General features: G+C 42.7%; 1 protein-coding gene across 3 annotated transcripts in view; it reads right to left on the bottom strand.

Annotated features, from left to right (window-relative positions):
• CTTNBP2 (cortactin binding protein 2) overlaps positions 1 to 14,230 on the bottom strand; it is a 163,298-nt gene that overhangs the window by 19,286 nt on the left and 129,782 nt on the right. For all 3 annotated transcript variants that reach the window (XM_081537840.1, XM_081537839.1, XM_081537838.1), the window contains exons 15-16: positions 1,440 to 1,592; positions 1,084 to 1,271 (exon numbers count right to left, since the gene is read on the bottom strand). In XM_081537840.1, the coding sequence (XP_081393966.1) occupies positions 1,084 to 1,271; positions 1,440 to 1,592 (341 nt within the window). The remainder of the gene's footprint in view (positions 1 to 1,083; positions 1,272 to 1,439; positions 1,593 to 14,230) is intronic.

Here is a 14,230-nt window from a genome sequence, read left to right as displayed (position 1 = left end):
TGTGTGTGAAGCAGCTAACAGTGGGGTGTCGTATTACCTACAGCTTAACATCCTCTCCTGATACAATAAAGATCCTGTCCTCCAGGTGTGGCCCACTGTGCAGGATTAAACAATAAAATCGTGCTAAATCGAGCTCTTTTATTTCAAATCCACCCAGACACTTAGCTACTGGCCTAATTTAAGAATATAACATTAGAGAATAATGTGCTCAATTTGGTAAGCACTAAATTAATTTTGTTATTTTGATAGAATGCAGAATATTTACTATGAAAAATCACTAAAAGTGATTATTCTTCTTAAAAATGTGTCAACAGAGATTTCTAATTTTTTCATAGGACTTTTTAATAGTTACTATAGTGCAATGTAAAAAATACTAAAACTAGCTTGACTAGATGGATAATGAAGGCTCCAAGGAAACAGTAGCTTGTCCTTAAGAAGAATGATTAATTTTCTAATCTAGTCTCAGATAGCATTTAAATTCAGGGAGACCCCTTGAGAATGGTTAATAAAACAGTAAAACCTATCTTCTTTTTTTTGGGGGGGAGGGCATACCACATGGCATGTGAGATCTTAGTTTCCCAGCGAGGATCAAACCTGCATCCCTTGCACTGGAAGCTCAGATCTGAACCACCAGGGAAGTCTATTTGTTTTTTATAAATACTTAACATAGTATAGGTACTGCTATGAGTTTTACATGCATTATCCTATTTAACCCTTAAAGTGTTAGTCACTCAGTTGTGTCCAAATCTTTACGACTCCATGGACTGAACCCACCAGGTTCCTCTGTCCAAAGGATTTTCCAGGCAAGAATACTGGAGTGGGTTGCCAAGCCCTCCTCCAGTGGATCTTCCTGATCCAGGGATTGAACCCGAGTCTCCTGCAAACCCACATTTCCTGCACTTTAGGCAGATTCTTTACTGTCTTAGCCACCAGGAAAGCCCACTTGACCCTTGCCTATCCCCAGTTTTTACTTGCCAGAAGCCACACAGTTAAGTGGCAGAGTTCAAGCCCAGGCTGCCTGATAGCAATGCCAGGGGATGTCAAGGACCCTTTCCCAACAATGGGCTGCGTGTGGTCTGTTACCTTATTCACAACCTTCCTCCTAAGGAACCTCTGCAGCAACCCCTGCATGGGCTCGCCGTCCCAGCGCAGCTGCACCCAGCGGAAATGCTGCTGCACCAGCAAGTCGGAGCCCTGGAGACAGGCCTTGGCTATGGTTCCCATCAGAAAGCAGTTCTCATGAAAGTAGTAGCATTCAGACATTCCGTTTCCTAAAACAAACCAAAGCAACAGTCCAGTGTCAGGAAACCATAGCAGGGAACAAGTTCAAACAAGTGAAGGAAAGACGGCCATGAGGGGTAACGTATGCTCTAGGAGACAGAGATTAGAAAGCTCTTAAGGCAGCTGGATTCTTGGGGTGGTCTCTCCACTATCTTTACCTTTTGGGAAGGTACAGGGGCTTTCAGTGCTGTGATTTTCCAGAGGTCCCAAAAAGTCCCCCAGTAACTCAGACAATGAAGATTTTTCCAAGTTCTCTAAGATGACGATGATTTTCTTGTTAGCAGGAGATTGTTTCACTGGGATCAGACATGCTGTGGTCAAAACAGAAATTCAATGATTAAAATGTATCAATGATTAAATGATCAATAATTAAAACATAAAAATGACAGAAACGTACAAACTTGCAAAAGTTTACATGTTAGCAATGATGTGACACGGGGCTCTGACATGGCTGGGAAAGTATACTCTGGGAAACAGTGTGAAATTACTGAATGCAGCTGAGGATACCCCCACACACAATGATCCGACACTAACTAGTTACATAACAGATCCCAAACGGAATCAACCCAAATGTCCACCAACAATAGAAAGTATGTTCATAAAATGGATTTGAAAATGAACAAATTGTAGCTACAAGCAGCCACATGGAAGACTGTCACAAACGGTATATTAAGAAACAAATCACACAAGGATACAAACAATATGACACCATCATTTAGAGTTCAAACTGGCAACATGAACATATACTTTAGGAATTCATAGATAGTAACACTGTTTTTAAAAAGCAAAGAAATGATTACAAAAGCAAGAAAAGTGGCTACCTCCAGAAGGAAGGGTTTGTGAAGAAGGGTGGGGACGTGGGCCCATTCTGGAAGCTAGGGATGTTCTATTTTGTGACCTGGTCAGCGGTTAAATTATCATTTTAAATTATTCATTGATCTATAAAAATAGGTAGTATGTATTTTATAGATAGATATTTCAGAATACAAAGGGTCAAAATCCTTCAATGAGGATTGAATCCTTTAAATTTTAATAAATTAAATTTAATCCTTTAAATTATACATATGTAAAATGTTCATAAAATTATGGAGACAGGACCTCAGAGACAAGCAGATCCCTCCTTTCATTTCATAGATCTCAGAGATGTTAAGGAGATTTGACCAAGCCTTCAGAAACAGTGCTAAGGATGGACCACAATCTGGGTCTTGTGATTCTTATTTTAGGGGTCCTCACACTAAAGACGGGGGGCCTGAACTGCATAAATGGAGGATTATTATTATATGTATTAGACAAATTGGTAGATAAAATGTAACTGAAAGATTGCCTGGGCACCTGCTAAGCACTCAAATGTTGTTAATACTGTAGTTGAAATACATCTATAATACTTACTAGATAGCAATGAATAAAAAATTTATATCACTTTTTAATATTTTAGAAGATTCTAAGATGCCCTAGTCTTAGCTAAATTAACCTTGAGAAAAGATCAATTTAGAGTACTCAGCTGTGATTTTGTCAAGTAATTCCACTTTTCACAAACACTTATGATGGTTCATTACACCCATTCCACCTCCATGTTACTATAGACACAAATGCGGAGAACTCCTTGAACACTGTAAATTAATCTCTTCTGAGACTAAAATAGCTTTTCTGGATGCTATAAAGCTTTAAAAACTAAAAGACCAGAAACAAAACCAGCTGCCTCTCCATCGAGTTGTTTCTGTGGGCGTGGGTACACTAGCATTTGGCATGTGCCACATCTCCTTCAACATGGCTATTCAGTAAAGAGTGCTAACACATTCTGTGCTTCTCAGGGTCAAGTGTTATTTCAGAACTACATTTATTATGGAAGTATGATGGCTTTACCAGCTCAGCTGGTAAAGAATCCGCCTGCAATGCAGGAGACCCCAGTTCGATTCCTGGGTCAGGAAGATCCCCTGGAGGAGGGCATGGCAACCCACTAAAGTATTCTTGCATAGGGGCATTCCATGAACAGAGAAGCCTGGCAGAGGGTCGCAAAGAATCAGACATGACTGAGCAACTAAGCACACATGATAAAGCTATAGTTTTTTTAAAAATAATAATGATAAGCTAACAAATCTTTTATACCCAGTGATTAAAAAAAAAAAAGACAGGTTGAATGGTTTAGGTATTTGCTTTTCTGTAACTAAGGACTGAAGGTCTCCAGTTTTTCCTTGATCTGGATTAAGTGTACAGCTAGTTCTAGTGGCCTTGAAGCTGCTATATCCAGCTAGAATGTGTCTGCAGGAACACATAATTTGTTGTTATTTAGTTGCTCAGTCATCTGGTCCCATCACTTCATGGGAAATAGATGGGCAAACAGTGGAAACAGTGTCAGGCTTTATTTTTGGAGGCTCCAAAATCACTGCTAATGGTGATTGCAGCCATGAAATTAAAAGATGCTTACTCCTTAGAAGGAAGGTTATGACCAATCTAGATAGCATATTTAAAAGCAGAGACATTACTTTGCCAAAAAAGGTCTAGTCAAGGCTATGGTTTTTCCAGTGGTCATGTATGGATGTGAGAGTCGGACCGTGAAGAAAGCTGAGCGCCGAAGAATTGATGCTTTTGAACTGTGGTGTTGGAAAAGACTCTTGAGAGTCCCTTGGACTGCAAGGAGATCCAACCAGTCCATCCTAAAGGAGATCAATCCTGGGTGTTCATTGGAAGGACTGATGTTGAAGCTGAAACTCCCATACTTTGGCCACCTCATGCGAAGAGTTGACTCATTGGAAAAGACCCTAATGCTGGGAAGGATTGGGGGCAAGAGGAAAAGGGGACGACGGAGGACGAGATGGTTGGATGGCACCACTAACTCGATGGACATGGGTTTGGGTAAACTCCGAGAGTTGGTGATGGACAGGGAGGCCTGGCGTGCTGTGATTCATGGGGTCGCAAAGAGTTGGACACGACTGAGCGACTAAGCACACATGATAAACCTATAGTTTTTTAAAAAATATTAATGATAAGCTAACAAAACTTTTATACCCAGTGATTAAAAAAAAAAAACAAAAGGTTGAATGGTTTAGGTATCTGCTTTTCTGTAACTAAGGACTGAAGGTCTCTAGTTTTTCCTTGATCTGGATTAAGTGTACAGCTAGTTCTAGTGGCCTTGAAGCTGCTACATCCAGCTAGAATGTGTCTGCAGGAACATGTAATTTGTTGTTATTTAGTTGCTCAGTCATGCCCAACTCTTTTGTGACCTTGTGGAATGTAGCCCATCAGGCTTCTCTGTCCATGGGGTTCTCCAGGCAAGAATACTGGAGTGGGCTGCCATGCCCTCTTCCAGGGGATCTTCCCGACACAGGGGTCAAACCCACATTTCCTGCACTGGCAGGTGGATTCTTTACCACTGAGCCTCCAGGGAAGTGTTTGGCTAGTTCCAGTAGCCTTGAAGCTGTGCGTCCAGCTAGAATGTGCCTACAGGAACATGTACTTGCAACTCAACAATGTCTTCCACTGCCCCCTTGCCCTGTGTACTATGCTAAGCACTATGGCATGCTGGAGGTGACTGATTCTAACTGGGGGAATGTGGCATTTTAAACTGGACCCATTATGAAGAATGGCATCTTGACAGATCGGAAGAAGGCTTTCTAGGTTTAAGAAATGGCATAGGCGGAAGAATGGACTCCAGGCAGGGCTCAGTCCCTGAAGGGACTGGAACCTCAAACTAAGGTTAGAGTAGTTTCAAGAGTGGCATGAAGGCAAGCTCAAAGCTGACGCAGGCCCCCAGTCAGGATGGGCTGGGAGCTCAGGGGCAAAGCCACATCAACGGGATGGAACCCAGGAGCCCCATCTGTGGGCAGCAGGGTGACAGGCAGTGTCCTCACTCTGCGGCACACTCTGCAGTCACCTGGGATCCATCCCGAGAGGCTGTGATGCAGTCGGTCAGTGCTGGGCCTGGGGCACTGGCATTTTGTGTGCTGCCTGCATGAAACTGGTTGATATGAAGCCTCAGAACCCAGCCACAAATGAAAAGTGGGAGGCCCGGGATGTCATGTTGAAAGGGAGAAACTACCAGCTCTGGGAGTCAGTGGAAGTCTTTCAGGGTAGGGAGAAACACGATTTTCCCTCCTCCTCTGAGATCTTGCTCTGGTGAGTAGAACTGATGGGAGAGTAAAGAAACAAGAGAACACATCTACAGGCTCTTACTTCTGAGGTGAGGACAAGGGGTAATGGGAGCCTCCTCCAGGGCCAAGGCTCAGAACAAAAGGGTGTTCTGAGAGAGTCAGCAAAGCTCAGTGGAAAAGACCCTGATGCTGGGAAAGACTGAGGGCAGGAGGAGAAGGGGGTGACAGGATGAGATGGTTGGATGGCAGCACTAACTCAATGGACATGAGTTTGAGTAAACTCTGGGAGATAGTGAAGGACAGGGAATCCTGGCATGCTGCAGTTATGCGGCTGCAAAGGGTTGGACACGACAGTCACTGACCAATAACAAAGTTCAATGGTTGACTGTCTTGAGAGGGGGGCAGGGAGGGAGTATCAGAGGCAACTCAGAAGTTCCCACCGGAGGAGCAGCCATGCAGTGAATGAAGGCAGAGAGCACATGAGTGGGAGCACACTTGAGGCAGGACAGGTGGTGATGGGCTATGTCTCAAGCCTGAGTGTGTGATGAATGAGGCATCTCTCCTGAGATGTCAAGCAGGGGCTGGACCAGAGGGAGGGAGGCAGCAAGGAAGGATTCTGGCTGGAGATAAATGAATTTATAAGATTGTAGGAGATTTCCTGGAAAAAGATGCCAACTTACTCTCCCGGGCCCATAAGCAAGGATTGTATTTATAGTGACTCAATTAATCCCACATTTAATGCACAGCTTGTGCCCTAGACAAAAGGTACATGGGGTGCTGTTCGTAACAGTTGGGTTGGGTTTCCACCTCGATTTTGTTGATATCGGTCTCCCCTAAGGTATCGATCCCAGATCAAATAGACTGGGTTGTTTTTTGGTGAAAAGCTTTGTCTTCAACACTCTCGGCTGCGTATGTTCAATTTTTCCTACTTCTCCATCTGACCACTTAAGTTCAACATCCTAAAACAAGTTCATCCAAATGTAAATTTCGCTTTAGTTGTGAAATAGCATGTCTGGTTCAAGATATTTAACATGGTTTTAGTTCTAGAATATTAACCACCCACAGAAGCAGAAACCCATCACACCTTTGGGTCTGAAGGATTATTCAGCCTCTGATCAGGGTTTGTGGAGACACAAGATGGCCACTCATGCCATGTTATAGCTGGAGATTTCTTCTGGCCTGTTGCTAGAAATTCGGCCATTTAAATTCCCTTTCAGTTCAGTTCAGTTCACTCACTCAGTTGTGTCCGACTCTTTGCGACCCCATGAATCGCAGCACGCCAGGCCTCCCTGTCCATCACCAACTCCCAGAGTCTACCCAGACTCATGTCCATCGAGTTGGTGATGCCATCTCATCCTCTGTCGTCCCCTTCTCCTCCTGCCCCCAATCCTTCCCAGCATCAGGGTCTTTTCCAATGAGTCAGCTCTTCGAATCAGGTGGCCAAAGTATTGGAGTTTCAGCTTCAACATCAGTCCTTCCAATGAACACCCAGGACTGATCTCCTTTAGGATGGACTGGTTGGATCTCCTTGCAGTCCAAGGGACTCTCAAGAGTCTTTTCCAACACCACAGTTCACAAGCATCAATTCTTCTGTGCTCAGCTTTCTTCACAGTCCAACTCTCACATCCATACATGACTGCTGGAAAAACCATAGCCTTGACTAGATGGACCTTTGTCGGCAAAGTAATGTCTCTGCTTTTAAATATGCTATCTAGGTTGGTCATAACTTTCCTTCCAAGGAGTAAGCGTCTTTTAATTTCATGGCTGCAATCACCATTAGCAGTGATTTGGGAGCCCCCCAAAATAAAGTCTGACACTGTTTCCACTGTTTGCCCATCTATTTGCCATGAAGTGATGGGACCAGACGCCATGATCTTAGTTTTCTGAATGTTGAGCTTGAAGCCAACTTATTCACTCTCCACTTTCACTTTCATCAAGAGCCTCTTTAGTTCCTCTTCACTTTCTTCCATAAGAGTGGTGTCATCTGCATATCTGAGATTATTGATATTTCTCCCAGCAATCTTGATTCCAGCTTGTGCTTCTTCCAGCCCAGCGTTTCTCATGATGTACTCTGCATATAAGTTAAATAAGCAGGGTGACAATATACAGCCTTGACGTACTCCTTTTCCTATTTGGAACCAGTCTGTTGTTCCATGTCCAGTTCTAACTGTTGCTTCCTGACCTGCATACAGGTTTCTCAAGAGGCAGGTCAGGTGGTCTGGTATTCCATCTCTTTAAGAATTTTCCACAGTTTATTGTGATCCACACAGTCAAAGGCTTCAATTCCCTTTCCCCTCTGCTAATTCAAAACTCCACTTCTGAAACTAATCTCTTTTTGTCCTTTCTTCTAACTTTATAGGTGTATCATCTCTGCTCCTCCCCAGAGATCAGTAATCTTAATCAGATATCTCCTTGGCTAGGCTCAGGGCTATAGTTCAATTTTGCACACCCTTGTATTCAAAGTTCTGGATAGTTAGGTTCTAGAGCAAGACTCATTGGTTTAAAAATAACATCACATTTATAGTTAAGCCCAAATTACTTCATGTCTAAGGGGAACCCAAGTCCACACTCTACACTTTGGGGATGGACGTGGCCCATCTTTTACACTGTCCATTTAAAACAAGGCTCAGTGGGGATGATGCTCTGAGTCCAGATGAGAAGCAAGGGACAGGTCTGCAAAGAGCCTCTAGCAATGCAGGGTCCAAGGAGGAAATCTCATTTATGTAGACTTCAATTACGTATATTATTACAGTAATTCCCTCTTTATTACTTCGGAAGTAGAAAGTTTTCTCAGGAATTCTAAGCATTGTTTTAAAATACCAGTTGAGTGTTTAATGTTTTTTTTCCTACTACTACTGTCACATGTAATTTATACAAGTGTCTTTCTTGCTAACCTAACTCAATACCTTATACTGAGGAGAAATTTGACCCAATTCTAATACACGTTCACACCCTCCTTACCAAATAACTGAGCCATGTGACGTGACAGTTCCTCACAAAAGCCAATACGAGAAGGAAGATGTTATTTTAAAATGAACAAAATACCCATTGCAGGTATAAGTACTATGTCATTCTTGAACTGATCTTCTGTTCTACATTCCTTTCTTCACTGGCACCATTTTAGAATCCACATAAGTTTTAGATTCTTAAAACTTATAATTTAAAGCTAATTATTTTTAAAAATCTGCTACTCTTCCTTCTTGTATTTTGTTGGTCATACACTTCTTTTATTCATTCTCTGTCTCTTCACTGGCTTTCTTCTACAGAGTCATAGAGAGGAACATATATGGAAATGTATGTGCTATGCTCATTGGAAGAGGAAAGCTCAACATTCTTACCCCCAGCTAAATCAATGTAGTTTAAACCTTTTTTTTTTTTTTTTTCTGAGAAAATAAGGTTAAAAACTAGGAATAAGTTTAGAACATCTTATGAATCAGCACATTCCTCATACGGCAGTCATGTTATTCAATCAATTTACTTTCTCGGTTAAAAAAAAGAGAGACAAGAGGATAGATATTTTCAGTCCCATTGTTCTTCTAAAAGCTTAAGTAGAATAGCCTTGAAGCTCCTTTTCTCTGACCCAGATCTCAGCCTTCTCTACTCTGTCCTTTTCCATCTCCCTTTCTTTTACCACAAAAGAAAATTCCCTGCTGGGGGCTTTCTGCACTACACACAGTGACACCACACTATCCATAGGTCCTTCCCTCTGGCTCACTTGCGATTCCCTGGTGCTGCCTCAGAAGTTTCTGGTGTCCCCATGTACTCAAAGTGTACCTTCTCCATGATCTCTTCATTGGCCACCTGTCAAGGGCAGTGGGTCCTGCTGCCGTGAAAACGACGGTGACAATGGATGGAGCTTTAGAAGCTGAGGATGGACAGCAGCGAGGGAAAGATCCGAAGCCAGACTGTAAAGTTCCTGACATGACATGCAGAGACCCTCAGTGTCTATTCTGGTGACACTAGAGTATAATAGCAGGAAACTGTCATGAGCAGCTTTATATTTTAGGGTGAGCCCTCTGGAAGCTTGTGGAGTGCTTGTGAAAGGATAAAGAGCGGAAGAACAAGAAGGGTTAGTGTCACAGTCCCTTGAGCAGAGATGACAGGTGGCAGCAGCGGGACTGGAGAGCAGGGACTCATCTCAGAGATGAGATATAGGAAGTAGATTCAAAAGGAATGAGGACTGACCAGATGTGGGGAAGAAGGCAAATGAGGAACCTACAATATGCTCCGCTTGCTAACTTGGGTAACTGCATTCAAGGTCTTAGCAGGTAAAAGTCTTGTGTTTGTGTCTTATTTGTGCTATTAAAAAAAAAAGAAAGAGGATATTTGATACTTGTAAATTATTGAGCCAAATACAGAATAAAACTCCTTTAATACTTGGAGATGCTATACTATTTCCTACATAAGAGAGTAGATTTTTGGACTCAGTCTATCATTTGAAAACCTTTTTCAAATCCAATTCATTCTGTTTTTATGCCCTGTCATCAAGTACTCCCCACTCCAGTACTCTTGCCTGGAAAATCCCATGGACGGAGGAGCCTGGTGGGCTGCAGTCCATGGGGTCGCTAAGAGTCGGACATGACTGAGCGACTTCACTTTCACTTTTCCCTTTCATGCACTGGAGAAGGAAATGGCAACCCACTCCAGTATTCTTGCCTGGAGAATCCTAGGGAGGGCGGAGCCTGGTGGGCTGCCGTCTATGGGGTCGCACAGAGTCTGACATGACTGAGGTGACTTAGCAGCAGCAAGTACTGACTCAACAACTCCTACACTCTCTTTTTTCTTTCTAGCTCCACTGTAAGCAAGTTCTTCTACTTGTTGACAACTAAGTATGATTAACATTCCGTTTTTCTTTGCCTATTTCTTAAATCAGGAGATTCAGCCACTCATTCAACAAGTAATTATTGGCAATCAGTTTACAAGGTGAAGTAGAAGAAAAAGCTACATTACTAGCCTTCAAGGAGCTCATACTGTGTGTGGGGGTGAACATAAAAGCCCAAATAAGCCTCACTGCCTTGAACTACAGTTGGGTGGGACACGGAGGTAAACAAAGCTTACTGCTCTTCATCAGAGGTAGTTGTCATATATGGAGAGATCAGACAAGCCTTTATTTGGGGTGTCCTCAGAGTATTTAAAACAGGGACTGCCATGTCTGATTTTAACTAGTCACATACAACACAGTACTTTACCAGGTACCTGCCATGCGGTAGTCATGGTATGTGTGTGTGTAGCGGGCAGGGGCAAATGAAAGTTTGTGTGTTTATTCTAGATGAAATTTCAGAGTAATTCTATATGAAAGCTGCAGAATAAACAAAGATATGGAGAGTGGAAAAGCAAAGGACATGTGAGGAAGAAATACTATATTCTGCTGGAGCTTAGATATCTATTTTTTTAAAAGAGTCAGATATTCCAAAGAAGATGTACAAATGGCCAACAGGTACATGAAAACAGGCTCAGCATCACTAACCATCTAGGAAATGCACCAATCCACATCAATCAAAAGCACAATGAGATATCACTTAACAACTGTTAGAAAGGCTATCACTAAAGAGTTAACAAATGGTAAGGATGTATAGAAAAGGGAACCCTTGGGCACTGTTGGTAGGAATATAAATTGGTGCAGCCACTATGGAAAACAGTAGGGAGGGTCCTCAAAAAACTAAAAAACAGAAGTAGCATATGATTCAGCAATATCACTTCTGGGCATATCTCCCAAGGGAATGAAATCAGGATCCTGAAGCGATATCTGCACACCTGTGTCCATCACAGCATTATTCACAAGAGACAAAATATGGAAACAATCTAACCATCCATCAGGAGCTGAATGAATAACAAAAATGTGGCATACATATACACTAAGATATGATTCAGCCATGAGAAAGAAAGAAATTCTGCTGTCTACGACAACATGGATGGGCCTTGAGGGCATTATGTTAGGGGAGCTAAATCAGACAGAGAAAAACAAATACTGCATGATATCACTTGTATGTGGAATCTAAAAATGCCAAACTGATGAAACAGAGTAGAATGGAGGTTTTCAAAGTCTGGAGGGTGAGGGAAATGAGATACCAGTCAAAGGATACAAGCTTTCAGTTATAAGATGAATAAGTTTAGGGGGTTAATATTGTATTTATTATATACTTGGAAGTTGCTGAGAGAGTAAACAGTAAATGTTCTCATTGCAAGAAAGAAATGGTAGTTATATGAGGTGATGGAGATGCTAGCTAATGATACAGTGGTAATCATTTTGTAATATATGGGTATCAAATCAACACACTGTATATCTTGCACTTACTGTTATATCTCAAAAAATTAAAAAAGGCCAAATAGACAAATTAAGTGGAACAATGTCCTAGAATGGAAGACCGAGTGGCACTGACTTCGTTCAGTGGGTGATGGAAGAATGGATAAGAATCACAAAGAGCTTCTAATCAGGGGTCTGGTGATCTGTGAAGGATGTTCAGGGAGGAGAAAAGGTAGGCAGAACAGCCACTTACAGGCAAGTAGACAAGACAGAGTAAAAGGAGGCATGAAGTAGCATGGTACCGACGGGGATGGATGAAAAAGGCACACTGGGGCCCACTTGGCAGGACATGACCATGGACTGGCTCTGGGACAGGAGTGAGTGCTCCGTGAATCAGAGGACCTGGGGGGTTCTAGATGGTCTTAACATAGCTTTAAAAATTAAGATAGTTGAAAACACTGAAGAACAAATTCCCAAATTTTCACATAAAAACTTGGATTTCTTGCTTCTTCCTGCAAGTCACAAAACCCATGAAACTGCATCTCCACTCAGCTGCTTAGAGCTGAGAGCAGCTGTTCTCATGGAGATAGAGACAGGCTTCCCTCCCTCCTGCCCCCACCAGCCTGCTTCACCCCTTTATGTAGCTTTACGGCACTTGTGGGCATTTAGGTTTTCAGAAAGCGACCTGAGTTCCAAGTGTGGGGGCCAAGAGAATCACCAAATTGGGAAATTAGGAAGAAGAGTTATTTTTAGTAAGGTGCTCCTCAAAGATTTAGAAAAGCTGAGCTAGCCACCTTAGCATCCTTCTTGACCTAATTCACTGTTTTCAGTTCTTTTATTTTTTTAGCTAAGCTTAGAGCAGAGTTCAGTCTAATTGCTGTCTACCCTGACAGGATGAGACACACAATGTTTTAACTTCTTACTCTGAAATGAAGAAAGACTGAATATTGAAAAAGTGTAAGGGGTTTTTGCTATAAAACTGAGGGAGGAAGATGGGGGGCACAGATGAGCTTTAGAGGAGCAGCAGCAGGCAGTGATTCAGGTCAGGTTCAGGATTCTGACTGCTTGGTTTCAGTTTGCACTGCTGTGTCCTCGCTGTGGCATCCATGGGCCAGCACTTAACCTCTTGTCTCAAGTGTTTATAAACCAGGGAGGTTAGAATAGGGCATAAGTGTGTTAGTCACTCAGTTGTGTTTGATTCTTTGCAACCCCATGGACTATAGCCTGCCAGGCTCCTCTATCCATGGAATGCTCCAGGCAAGAATACTGGAGTGGGTTGCCATTCCCTTCTCCAGGGGATCTTCCTGACCCAGGGATTAAACCAGGGTCTCCTGCATTACAAGCAGATTCTTTACTGTCTGAGCTACCAGGGAAGCCCCAAATAGGGCTTACCAGAGATAAAGGTCAACAGACGTTAGCTTTTATTAGTATTGTCAGAGAAAACAGTTTTCTGTCACTTACTCACTACCTTCTGGTAAAGAGTCGCCTGAGTACTAGAGCAACATTCAGATTCTGGTGGAGTTTCCCTATCCCCAAAATGTGCTTCTATGCCTGTGGACTCCTCAGTCCGTCTCTAAACTGCCTCTTAATTGTATTTCTTGGCTTAGGAACTCCTGGTAATTTCCTTCTTCCTCAGCCTGGTCACCAGCTATTAGATATCTCCCTTGATCACAGGTCCAAAGATGAGAATCACCTCTTCCCCTAAAGAAGAGACCTGAATTTGCATTTTATCATATCCTAACTCAGCTCACAACCACCTCTCTCCTTCACCCCATCCCCAGGTTCTCGGAGGTTTTGAGCCCGGAGAGACCAGAGGCTGCTCCATTTCAGTTTTGTTTCACAAGTCATGTGATACTCCGCAAGGTTATACTAACTCTGCCTGTGCTGAAGCTGGGGGTGTTAAGCTCTGGAGCCTAAGATGGGGAATTCATAAAAATGCTGTATTAATTTAATATGTTTAATCATGGTTCTGCCACTGTGTAGCTGTGGCAAGTTATTGAAGCTCTTTATGCCTGTTTCCTCACCTTTGAAATAGAGATAATAATACCAACTCAAGGGGCTTCCCTGGTGGTTCAGTGGTTGAGAGTCCAGCTGCCAGTGCAGGAGACATGGGTTTGATCTCTGGTCAGGAAAGATCCCACATGCTATGAGGCAGCTAAGCCTGTGCAGCACCACTCCTGAAGCCTGGGCACCCTAGAGACTGTGAGCTACAACAAGAGAAGCCACCACAATAAGAAGCCCTCACACCGCAACTACTTAAAGCCTGCATGCAGCAATGAAGACCCAGCACAGCCAAAAATAAATAAAAACTCTATAATGGCCTATATGGGAAAAAGAACTAAAAAAAGAAAAGGGTGGATCCATGTATATGTATAACAGATTCACTTTGCTACACACCTGAAACTAACACAACATTGTAAATCAACTATAACTCCAGTAAAAAAAAATTTTTTTTTAAATTCTGGTGCTCATTCCACACTTTAGACAAATTAAACTAGAATCTCTCAGAGTGGGGAAAAAAAACCAACTTGCATAGGGTTGTTGTGGAGACCGAGTGTGCTCAGTCACTTGGTCGTGTCTGCCTCTTTGCAACCCTTTGGACTGTAGCCCATCAGGC

The sequence above is a fragment of the Giraffa tippelskirchi genome, chromosome 10 (assembly GCF_054371585.1).
Source record: "Giraffa tippelskirchi isolate mGirTip1 chromosome 10, T2T-mGirTip1v1.2.pri, whole genome shotgun sequence".
Classification (NCBI taxonomy): domain Eukaryota; kingdom Metazoa; phylum Chordata; class Mammalia; order Artiodactyla; family Giraffidae; genus Giraffa; species Giraffa tippelskirchi.
The sequence above is the reverse complement of the archived record's forward strand: the minus strand, read 5'-3'. Positions and strand labels throughout refer to the sequence as shown.